Below are 13,010 nucleotides of genomic sequence, written 5' to 3' on the forward strand. Positions count from 1 at the left end.
ATGGGGGGAGCCAAAGGCAGCCACACCTTCATAAACGGGGGGCTTCGGTGAAAAGCAAACCCAGCATTCCTCATATAGGGAATTATTAATGGCATGTAAAGCAGTTATAGAAGCATTGACCATAGATAGAATAAGATCAGCAGAAGAGGGAAGTCCTTGGGGTAAGGTGGGTTGAAAAGGAGGGGCTGTTACAGAGGAACCATTGGTTGGGGGTTGTTTGTGAGATGGACGACTAGGTTGCCCACTAGCCAAAGAATGTAATGCCTTATTGGGGCCTACTGCGGTAATGGAGGATTGGGGGACCGTTCTTAGTAACTTTATTTTAAAAATCACCCCAAAATCCCTTCCGGCCTTATAGAGACGGAGCCCCCATTCTACCCCTCTAGAGCTGGCCCAGTCAAATCTTTTTCCTGCTTCTGTAAAGGAAATTACCAAGGGGTTACACCAGCCCCTAGATTGGCTGTCAGATACACATTGAGCAGATAGTTTTTGGGCTGGATCTTTTCTCTTTACTTGAATATAATCCCAGGAAGAAGAGGGATTCCAATATGTATCCCCAGTAGTTTCACAGCCCCATGAGGCACAGAAATAATCAGAGCTATATCCACATTTGGAGGCCAGGGAGCGATTTCTGTGGGAGGCCCCAGGGCAAACATATATTGGTGTAAGGGCAAGGGAGGTCCTACTAAGTTTGTTGGCACAGCCAGGCTCCGTGGTATGACATGAATCTTCTGGAGCCTGAGTTAAAGGGAGAAACTTATCGGCCACTCCCCAATCTGTATGGCCTCCCAGAGCCAGTTTGCAGAGATCTACCTCTAGAGGGCCCCAATCAGGAGTTGCGGCTACGGTGGAGGAGGAGTTAGCAGTGTCACCTGCTTCATTTATGACCTGCCAGGTAAAATTGAAAAGTTGATACAGGGGTGTCGTCACTCCAATATGGTGGGTCCAAATTAGAAGGAGCCATAGCCAAGGTGGTTTTAAGATTTTTGCCAGCAAGAGGAAATTTTCTCAGGGTTTACTTTCCCTGGTTGGATTATACAATTTTATCAAACGCTCAGGGAGCCACCTGGCATTTTGAGCCTTGGTATCATAAATACATGCATGGCCTTTTCCCCAAATAAGCACAGGGTCAGGGCCAGCCCAGACTCCCAACAGGGGGTCCTTCCATAGGGCTTGTGCATAAGTAGATTGGGTAGAAGGGTGCCACAATCTGTCCGCAGCAGACTGCCCTTGATTGTCCAAAGTTAGAAAATTGAGCACAAAGAGAGCATGAGCCAATATTGTCTTGGCATTGCCTTTTATGGGGTAAAGAGTCTCTTGTGTCATTAACTTAGAGATGGTATGCTTAAGAGTCTGATTGGCACGTTCAACAATGCCCTGGCCTTGTGGATTGTAGGGAATACCAGTACGATGTTTTATATTTAACTGGGCACAGAACTGTTTAAATTTTTGGCTAGTATAGCCAGGTCCATTGTCAGTCTTAAGCATTTGGGGATGTCCCATAGCAGAAAATGCAAGAAATAAGTGAGCAATGACCTGTTTAGTTGCTTCCCCCGTCTGAGCAGATGCATACAGGAAGCCACTATAAGTATCAATAGTAACATGAACATATTTAAGTTTACCAAAGGAGGGGACATGAGTAACATCCATTTGCCATAATTCCCCTGGGATCAGGCCCCGAGGGTTGACTCCCAGATGAGGTTCAGGTAAAAAGGTCACACAATTCTTGCAATTTTTAACAATTTGTCTGGCTTGTTCTCTAGTTATACCAAATCTAAGACGCAAGGTTGAGGCATTAAGATGATGGAGTAAGTGAGCAGCCTGAGCCTCCTGTACAGGATCCTGTACAGAGACCGAGGCAACTAAACGAGTGCTCTTGTCCGCCAATTCATTTCCTCGTGTCAAAGGTCCAGGCAAACCAGAATGTGCTCGAATATGGCCCACAAAAAACAAATATGAACGGTCTCTAATTAATCTTTGAATTTTGGAGAACAATTGAAACGTAGGTGTTGAAGGCTGAATGGTAGGAACCATTTCTAGAACCTGAATAGCCCTCACAACATATTGGCTATCAGAGAACAAATTAAATTCTTGGTGGCGGATCAATTGGAATATGGTGAAAGCTGCATATAATTCTACCATCTGGGCAGATCTGTATGGGGTATCAATAGAGTAGGCCTTATCATTAATAACATATGAAGCTTTCCCATTTTTTGAGCCATCTATAAACACAAGTAAGGCATTTGGAATGGGCTGCAAGCGTGTATTCTTTAAAAATGTAAAAGGTGTAATATTAAGAAATTGGATAAGCCTGTTTCCTGGCATGTGGGTATCAAACTTTCCCCGAAACCCAGCAAGTAGCACAGCCCATTCATCATGTCTTTGTTGTAGCCAGGCTATCTGATCTCCCGAATATGGGGTAACAATAACATCTGGGTCACGACCAAAGTATCGAACCGCAGTCTTGATACCTGAGAACAGAACCTGATTCACTAAAAAAGGATAGGAGGGCAAAACCTTGGATGAGGTAGCAGGCGCATGTATCCAAAGAAGCGGCTGCTCCTCTTGCCACAGGAGCCCTGATGGCATATAATCAGTGGCAAATGTCAATAGATAAAGGATTTTTTCAGGATCAAAATATCCTGAGCCTTGCTGGGAGATAGCTTCTTCTACCCTTATAAGTGCGGCTTCTGCCTCTAATGTAAGGCTCCTAGGGGAACTAGGGTCAGGATCTCCTTGTAATATATTAAATAAAGGTTTTAAATCTCCTGTTGTGAGTCGCAAATAAGGGCGTAACCAATTAATATCACCTAAAAGTTTTTGAAAATCATTCAGGCAACGTAAACTCGTTCTTTTTATATGGATTTTTGAGGTGCGAATTAAGGTTGGTTCCAATTGAAACCCCAAAAACAAAAAGGGATAGCAAGTCTGAATTTTTTCTGGGGATATAATAAAGCCCCTATATTGTAAAGCCAAGACTAAATCCTGAGCTATTTTTTGTGCCATATCAGCCTTGTCTGCAGCTATTAACAAGTCATCCATGTAGTGGATGAGGTACGCAGAGGGGTAAAGTAACCTTATGGGATCCACAGATTGTGCCACAAAACGCTGGCATAGGGTGGGCGAGTTGGCCATGCCCTGTGGTAAGACTCGCCACTGAAACCGAGGGTTTGGGCCAACATGATTAGTAATTGGGATGGAAAACGCAAATCGCTTACAATCTGCCGGGTGAAGGGGTATAGAAAAAAAGCAGTTTTTTATGTCGATAACAATCTTGTGAAAATCTTTGGGAATAGCAACTGGTGATGGCAGGCCAGGCTGTAAAGCTCCCATGGGTAGCATGGTCTTATTAACTTCCCTTAAGTCCTGTAACAGTCTCCAGTCCCCATTTTTCTTTTTAATGACAAATATAGGGGTGTTCCATGGGGATGTGGAGGGCTCAAGATGTCCCTGCTCTAATTGTTCCTGCACCAACTGCAGGGCAGCCTGAACCTTTTCCTGAGGCATGGACCACTGGTCTATCCAGACTGGGTCATTAGACCTCCAAGATATCTTATCAGCCTGGAGTGCAGGAGGATCAGTGGCCCTTAGGAAAAAAGGTCCACGCCTAAGCCTAACCTACCTTGGTGTTGGCCAGTAGCAATAGGGTCTGTAAGTCCTTGTTCTTTCTTTCCTAATCCTTTACCAGGGAGGAATCCCATTTTAAGCATCTGTTTAGTGACAATTTCATTAGGACTAAGCATAATAACTCCCATTTGTTTTAAGATGTCCCTTCCCCAGAGGTTAACTGGGAGGCCTGGGACTATAAAAGGCTGAATGGTGCCTGAATTACCCTCTTTGTCTTTCCAGGTTAATAACTTAGAACTTTTTAAAGTATTCTGGGTTTGTCCTATACCTTGTAAGTGGGTGGCAGTGGAATCTACAGGCCATGCTTTAGGCCAGTACCTGGATGATAGTACAGTGGCATCCGCACCTGTGTCTAAAAGACCCTGGAATTGTTTATTATCTAGCCATAAAGTCATCATAGGTCGGGTATCAGAAAGCTGTTGTACCCAATATATGTCAGAAGAGCCGGGGCTCGAGGCACCACGTTTGTTTCCTTGGCAGGGGAATTGTCCCATCATAGGTAATGGCAGGGCTTGTGCTATGCGATGTCCAGCTCTAAGAGTTAAGGGGCCTTCAGTAGCAGTGGCAAGCAATTTAATTTCTCCTTCATAATCAGCATCAACCACAGAGGGAGTAACAGAAAGCCCCTTTAGGGAGCATGAAGCTCGCCCTATAATGAGATAGAACATGCCAGGAGGAGGAGGTCCATACAGCCCAGTCTCTACAATCGTGGTCCCATCCTCAGGGGTTATAATCCGGGTGGAGGAGGGGCACAAGTCCAATCCTGCGCTCCCTGGGGTGGCCCTGTAAAGGGGTTTTGACGTTGGGTCGTTCCCCTTGCATGAGCTGGCTGGTACAGAATTGGTGAGTAAGGGCCCCCGATCGGGGCCCCTCTCCCGTTTCCCTGAACCGCAGTAGCTGAGACAGGGGTTAGGGAGTTGCCCATATTATCAGTCTTGGATTTGCAATACCTTGCCCAATGTTTGCCCCGCCTACATCGGGGGCAGGGTCCTGGAGGGCCACCCCCTCTATCCTCAGGACAATTTTGGTTATTCTCAACTATTGATCGAGAGGGGCATTCTCTCGCAAAGTGTCCCAGTTGACCACAGGTGAAACATGTCTTCCCTCCGGGGCGAGAGTGTCCCCTTTGTCCCTGAAATACTGCGCCGATGGTCAAGCTGATTGACTTTGATAGCTGGTGACCAAAATTGTCTACCTCATTGCACACCTTAATCATACCAGAAACATCAATGTTCCTCATTTTTCCCCTTAATGCAGCTTTACATGCAGTATTGGCATTCTCAAAGGCCAGCTGTTTGACCAAGGTCCCTTCCATTTCCTCTGGCCCCAAGATTCTTTCTGCTGTTTCTTGGAGCCGACCCATAAACTGAGCATATGGTTCCTGAGGTCCCTGGATGATTTTAGTGAGCGGGGTGGTAGTGGCGCCAGTGGAGGGAACTGCCCTCCAAGCTGCCAAAGCAGCCTGTGCCGTCTGGGAAAGTATCCCAGTGGACAGTCCTTTTTGCTTGTCTTCATCTGCAAACTTGCCTTTACCAGCAATTTTATCAACTGTCCAGGAGGCAGTCTGACTTAATGGGTTCCTTCTATTTTCGTTTGCAAGGGCTTCAGCCCTATCGAGAAACTCAGACTTCCAAGTCAGGTATTGTCCTCTATTCAATACTGACTGGACCACCCTGCTCCATTCTATGGGCAGCATAAATCCTTCTCCTGCCAATCCCTCCAATATAGAAAAAGTAAAAGGTGCATTCATCCCATAATTTTTAACAGCAGAGTGAAGATCTTTAATATGTTTAATTTTTAATTTTTTATATATGGGCCGGAAAGTTTTATATTCATTTTGTTCAGGCTCTTCCTCCGAATCAGAGGCCATCTGATCTTGCTCATAATTGCCCTCTTGCCTTGGCTCTAGCCCTGGGGAGGTTTCTGTGGTATCAGGCTGAGACTCAGCAGCCTCTTCCACTTGCCTGGCTCGTGACCGGGTCAGGACTGGATAAGCCATTTTACGATTAAGTTTAGAGTTTGCCCGTTTGTCTAAAGTCGTGCCCTTTCCCATAGTAAACTGTAAATCCTGAATCTGAACAGAAAGGTCTGAGAGCTCATGTTGTAATGCAAGCACTTGTTTGAGACCTCCTATTTGCGCCTTAAGGGCAGCTTTTGTATTAAGTAATTCCTGAATCAAGGGAGTGGGCAAAGGCATGCTATCGGGGGCAGTCAGAACATAAGGCGGTGGCCGCGGAGTCCTTTTTGGCTGACTAAGAAAGACGCGGGGGGCTTTATCCCCTCTACCATACCTTCCTTTCTCATAACTAGCCGCTTCTACCTCTAACTCATTTTCGGACCCTGAATCCAAAGGCTCCTCTGAACTTTGAATCCAGCGATCCGAGTCCTGCAGGCCGGGTTTGATTTCATTTTTAAAAGCGACCAGCGATGGATAAATGCTTTTAGGCGGCTTTTGGATCTCATCTTCAGCGGGCACGGTCTCTTTTGGGGGAGCTGTTATAGATTTAATAGGTCCTGGGGAGGAGTCCTCGGGGATACTAATAACAACCGAAGGACAGGGGGAGGAACACCCACCCTCTTCATTTTTACAAGATGACTGGCGGGATGCCTCTAAGAATTCAGTGACTATCGTTAGGAGATGGGAACCATCCCCTCCTTTTTCTGGACTATTTATGACGTCCCTGATCAGGGACCAGTAACTAAAAACAATTTCTGGCACAGAATCACCTCCTTTAATCATCTTACTAAGATCTTTGCCCACCTTGTCCCAAATTTTGGGATGTATCTCTGGGCCTGTTAAAACTAACCAAGGGCATTTTTCATCTATAAAACAAAAGAATTCAGCTAAATCTCTCTTTTTAACTCTTACTCCTCTTTCCCTAAGTGACTGTTGAAATTCCCATATGAATTTCTCTTCCTTTGAAAGCGATTGTCCCATGTCCTATAGACGACAACGAACCTGCGCCTACCTCCGTCCTGCAGACCTGTCCGAGTATCACAGCTGGTCAGGACCTTATTTTCCTTCGTCCCGGGACTGCGCCTCGTCGTCCGATTAGTTGGCCGTACTTCAGGGTCCCTGTTTGGGCGCCACTGTAACCCCGCCGGCAGGGTCAGCTATTCAGGGTCCTCTGAAGGGGCGCTAACCTGCAAGACATGAGCTGTAAAAGAGGAAGGAGACCAAGCAAGATTCTATTGTCAAGGTCTCCTTTTATTGGGGTGAAAGTTACAGCTTATATACCCTTGAATGGGGTGGAGGTAGGTAGGCAGGAACTCTGCCAGGGTAACTGAAGGTCATCAGCCAGCACCTGGAGTAAGCCTAAGCATGTGATTCATTAACATTGGAGTAAGGGGTGGGTTCCCTTAACAGATGTGATCCATTAGCATTGGAGTAAGGGGTGGGTTCCGTTAACGGATAGCTCTCAAGATAGTGGGATGAGGGGTGGGTTCTCTGTAAACATCCTTAGGACAATGACCTCTGCTATCCCTGTCAGGACGATGTTCCCTGACAAATCTATCCTTAGGAAAATGGTCCCTGACACCTCTTCCCCACACCAGTACAGGATCTGGACCATACCAGGTGCCATCTGCTAGATTCTTCCATTTAACATGAGGCATCCTGGAAGAATCTGGCCGCCAGTGCCGGTCAGCAGCGGTATGACATTGAGCATCAACAGTCAAAAAATTTAAAATGTATAAAATAAAAGACAAATGGTCTCTGGGGGTGGAACCATATTCTCCCTTTCTTGTTTTATGCAGATAGGCTTTGAGCGTACGATGCGCTCGTTCCACTATAGCTTGTCCTTGAGGATTATAAGGTATTCCCGTTTTATGGGAAATGAAAAAGTCAGAACAAAATTTAGTAAAGCCAGAGCTGGTGTAGGCTGGCCCATTATCAGTTTTTATAGTTTTTGGAACTCCCATGTAGGCAAAGGCCTGGAGACAGTGACTTTTAACATCACGTAATTTTTCTCCTGTATGAGCTGAGGCAAAAATAAGATGAGAATATGTATCCACGGTTACGTGAACATATTGCAAACACCCAAAAGAAGGAACATGGGTAACATCCATTTGCCATAAATGATTAGGAGCAAGCCCACGAGGATTAACTCCCAAATGGGGAACAGTTAAAAGTTCTGTACACAGAGAACATTTTTTAACAATGTCAGTGGCTTGCTCTCGAGATATCTTAAAATGAAATCTTAACGACCCAGCATTGAGATGAAAACGATTATGAGCTTTTTCCGCGGCTTCATAAGATTCTAGACTAACCGCACAAATTTGGCAGGTAAGCTGATCAGCCAATGCATTCCCCTCGCTCAAGGGACCAGGGAGGTCAGTATGAGCCCGTAGATGCCCTACGTAAATGGGAACAGACCGGGCCCAAAGCAAGGTTTGAATAGCCAATAACTGCGTCTGGACTCGAGATACAGAGGCAATATAAGCTGCAGTTTCCAAAGGTGCAAGAATTTTGCTTATATACTGACTATCAGTAAAAAGGTTAAATGGAATATCAGCATATTTCTCTAATGCCATTTGTACAGCGATCAATTCAGCCACCTGAGCAGATTTAGTATCAACAGGCTGAATATCAAAATCAGGAGGGGAGGCTACCACAGCTCTCCCTGTAACACGTAGCACAGCTGATGGGTACGAGATAACAATTTTTACAGGTGACACGCGTTCATGTACCCATAGGATGGGTCCTCGCTGCCAAAAAACTCCAGTAGGACTATGCTGAGAGGGAAAAATTATCAATAGCAACGGCTGACTATAGTCAATATAATGAGTATGAGCAGAGGCAAGCTTTTTCTCAATTAAAGTAATACATTTCCTTGCCTGAGGTGTCAATTCACGAAAGGAGGTTGGGTCTGGATTTCCCTGTAGAATGTCCATAATTATTTACTGCTCTAAGATCTTCCAGCAACCTCCATTTACTAGACTTTTTCTTAATAACAAAGATAAGAGTATTCCAAGGAGAAGTGGATGTCACTATGCATCCTGCCTCTAGCTGTTCTAGGAACTCACTCTGTATACCAGGCTGGTCTTAAACTCATAGAGTTCCACCAGTCTCTGTCTCTAGTAGCTGGGTCTAGTTGCTGGGATTAAAGGCACGTGCCACTACACCTGGCTTTTTTCCTGGGCTGATTAACCATCCCTTTACCTGCAAGGCAGGTCCTTTTGTTGTGTCCTGACCTTCCATATTGAAAACAATTCCTTAACCTGGCTCCACCTTGACCTTCCTTAAGGGCAGAAACAATTAATTACCCTACCCATCACTTGAGTGCCATAAATGTCCCTGCATAACCAGATAAAGACATTTAAATTTCCATTTCTATGGGGGTGTAAAACCTCTTGACAAAAATCATAAGACAAGGACCATATGCAATCTGTGCTGCTAAACCAGCATACTGTCCTTCACCAGTTAACTTGTCAAGGTTACGCTGGGGGAAACCCGCCTCGGCATTTTTCCGTGCTGGTTTTTTTTGCAATTTTCCTGCATTTCACCTCTCCATAACAAATAATCTCCCCCTGAAAGACAAGCCCTGCAAAGCTGCATCTAGTCATTGGGTATAAGGTTGAGTTCTGCAAAGGATTTCAAAAAAGCTATAGTGAAAGGAGCATGAGCTCCATAGTCCATACCTGCTTCTTTTAACTGCTTAATATCCTTAAAGGCCAGGGGGTTATGCTGCCTGACCTTCTGTCCTTGCGGATCAATAGTTTCCACAACAGGATAAATCTGCCTCTCTCTACTTAGATTATTTAATCTGTTTTGGATCTCTCGGATTTCTGCCTCTAAGTCTATAGGGGCGGAAGCATTGGTATAAGGATTTGAAGTGTCAAGAAATGTATTTTGCGGCGGAGGTCTCATGGAGACATCTCTGTTTGCTTCCTTCCTTTCCTCTTTTTCTAACTTCCTTTTTATCAGTGCGATCTCCTTTTCTAAAATTTCTTCTTCCTGTTCTATATTCCTTCTAATACTCTTAACTTCCTGTTCCTCAAAACTCTTAATAGAACTCACAGATTCTTCTTCCTGAATCTCCTCAAGGGTTTTGTTCAAATTCTCTAATTGCTCTTTTACTTTAACATCATCACTGAGAAGAGCATCTCTGACTAAGCGCCATAGCGAAAATATTGCTATGGGGAATTCTTCTGGCCCTCGATCTTTTAGAGCATTTTGAAGGTCAGCCTTTACCTGCTCCCAATCAGTAATATTAAAACCCCCTGCATGTAGAAACCAGGGACTAAACTCTAAAACCGTCTTAACGATCTCTTGTGCTGTCTCAACTTTAATACCGGTGCCTTGTTTCTCCAAAAGACTTAACAACTGGCCTGTTAACCGGCCCCTTAACACTGGAACAGAATTACTTGCACCCATAACCAATACACCCTCACCACTCAATTTCTTAACTGTAGTTGATGATCCCGGCGGTGCCTCCAATTGTAACACCCGATTCTGTGTTACCCCCTCGGTACAGTTCGCGCGCCACTGTACCTTACGCGAGTCGGACAAGGGCCTGGAGATTGAAAGAACACACAAAGAGACCTGGGTCATTCGAAAAGAGATCAGCCGAATGCCGTTTATTTAGCCTTGGGGAAAATCTTAAATACCCCACTCCTGCCCAAGGAATTCCACCCAGGCAGGTGGGAAATTACCATATCTAACTGCTGCACAAGGACTCTCACCTAGGAAGGTGGGAAATTACCATACCAACAATAGAGTCAACAATGCCCTACAACAAATCACCAGGCGGGGCAGAGGGAGCACAGGAACAAACAGGATGCTTAGTCCTCTGACCAGAAACCATCCTCAAGGTGAGCCCCAGGAACAAGGGCAGACCCGGGCCCTACATTTATAGTGAATTTTCTGGGTTTTAAGTGTTTACCTTGTGATTCATGAAACAGCTTTTTAGTCTCTTTAGAGCAGTTTTTATTTCTTTATTTCTCAGTGTATAAATGGCTGGATTTAGGAGAGGTGTAATGACAGAGTAAAACACAGCAAGAAACTTGTCCAACCAGGTAATATTGAGGGGCCACACATAGATAAACATACAGGGCAAAAAAAGGAGCATCACCACTGTGATGTGGGCAGTGCATGTGGACAGAGCCTTAGATGCACCAGCTTTAGAACTCTGGCGAACAGTGATAAGGATATACGTGTAGGAAATGAGCAACAGAATGAAGCAGGTTACAACCACAATCCCACAGTCAGCATTCATCAGAATATCCAAATCATGGGAATCCATGCAGGCCAGCTTGATTACCAGTGGCAAGTCACAGAAGAAGCTGTCAATTTCCAACGGATCACAGAGAGGCAGCTGCAGAACTGCCACAAGCTGACTCAGGGCGTGCACAAAGCCGATGGTCCAGGATGTCAACACCAACCCAGTGCACCTTTTTAGGTTCATAATGGTGAAGTAGTGGAGTGGTTTGCAAATGGCCACATAGCGGTCATAAGCCATCGCCAACAACAATGCCATCTCTCCTGCAGCAATGCAATGGGCAAAGAAGACTTGGGACATGCAGCCTGCAGGGGAAATGGTTTTGTGTTTCCTGAGAAAGTCTGTGATCATCTTAGGCGTGGTGACTGAGGAAAGCCATATATCAATAAAGGAGAGGTTGGCCAGTAAGAAGTACATGGGAGAATGGAGATGGTGGTCAATGGTAATTAAGAACATGATGACAGTATTTCCCAACACAATGAACAGATAAAGTATCAAAAATATCACAAAGAGTAAGACCTGGAGATTCTGTGATTGGGTAAGTCCCCAAAGTACAAATTCTGATACCAAAGACTGATTAGTTCCATCCATTTTGTCCTCAGAAACAACCTGCAGAGAAGGAATGAGTATCAGAGGGAAATAGAAGGATTACATTGTAGAATTTGACATTCACAGTATGAAAAGTATTGCTATCTAAAGTACAGGCTCATGAGTCATGATTAACTATAGCAGAGCCAGAGCATGAGAGTAAAATTTAATGAGCAATACTTCAGAAAATTTCTCTGTATGAGGGAAGTGAGGGACACAGGTATGCAAGTTGAAAGACTACAAATAATTATATTTTAGCTTTGAGGGAGACTTTACTCACCAGATCAGCTTAAACAAAAACCTGAATGTGAAGCCAACCATCATCCCACTACCTTACAAAACTTAACTCATAGCCTCGAGGAAATGGTGATGAATTGCACTAAATTTCAATGCACAAGAAGTTCTATATTCTTACTATTTTTATTGCTACAGATAATGATTCATTTAAAATACAGTGAAGTTTCTCCCATAATACTTTATAATATTAAATTTTTATCTTACTCTTCTGGAGGAAATATGATAATCATTATGACAGAACCTGTAGAACACTATATAGGGTATATGACTACATGATGATTGAGATGTAATCATCATGTTCATACTTGACATCAATTAAAAAGTATCAGGGAGTTTATATTTGGTCAACTAGGCTTAGTAGCAAAAATGTCAATGTAGGTGAATGTAGAAATGAATTAGCCAAGCAGGAGGATAATTCTGATTCAAACTTGGAACTTTACTTGCAGTTTAAGCCTTTAATTAGAAAGAATTTATTAAAATCATATCAGTAAATAGTAATGAATCACTAAGCTATACAGTATTACTGCCTTTTATATAACTATGTATTTATCTACTACATATCTATCTTCATCTATCTATCCATCTTCATCATCATCTATCATCATCATTATTTATCATTTACAAATCTTCAATTTATATCATTTATCTGTTGGTCATTTGTATTACTTAAAAATGAATACATATTACAGATACAAGAAAATAAGGTAGATCTTTGACTGTTAGTCTTGTAATAATGTGAAGTCAAACATCCAGTGAAAACTAATAATGAACTCCCAAAGATAACTCTGTCCAATCTAACAGGTAATACTGACAGTACCAAAATAGCATGGGGGAGAATATTTGCAATTTTTTTCTAGTCCTTCATTAATTTCTTGGGTATTCCTTTCAAATTGTATGTCTTACATATTGTATCAGTGAATCCTACCAAAATCATATGTTGTTTTACCTTCCCATTTACTGATGACTCAGATGCATGGATTAAGAAGCAAAGGAAAGAAATCATAAAAAACACTTGCTATGGAAAAGATATATATTAGATAATAATCTTTTAACTTGAAAAGAAACCAATTTTCTATAACAAAGATCTACCAATTTTTTTAAGAAAAATACTTCAGTATTATAACAAACTTGTTTGTGGTCCTTTTAAAGACTGAACAATCTGAATCCCCCTCTAAATTAGTTTCTCATCTGTATGAAATTTACAGTAGTTTCAGACAGATTTTTGTAGCTCATGCCTTTAATCCCAGCACTTGGGAGGCAGAGGCAGGTAGATCTCTG

General features: G+C 43.4%; 1 protein-coding gene across 1 annotated transcript; it reads right to left on the reverse strand.

Moving 5' to 3' along the window:
• Positions 1 to 10,499: 10,499 nt before the first annotated feature.
• On the reverse strand, positions 10,500 to 11,438 carry LOC119814983 (olfactory receptor 4K13-like). The gene has a single exon (XM_038331103.1). It carries the CDS (start codon positions 11,436 to 11,438, stop codon positions 10,500 to 10,502), a length of 939 nt encoding a protein of 312 aa, XP_038187031.1.
• Between the last annotated feature and the right edge of the window lie 1,572 nt (positions 11,439 to 13,010).

Source organism: Arvicola amphibius, chromosome 5 (assembly GCF_903992535.2).
Source record: "Arvicola amphibius chromosome 5, mArvAmp1.2, whole genome shotgun sequence".
NCBI lineage: Eukaryota > Metazoa > Chordata > Mammalia > Rodentia > Cricetidae > Arvicola > Arvicola amphibius.

Coding starts and splice junctions, on each gene's coding strand:
- LOC119814983 (XM_038331103.1), bottom strand. CDS start 11,438: ATGGATGGAACTAATCAGTCTTTGGTATCAGAATTTGTACTTTGGGGA.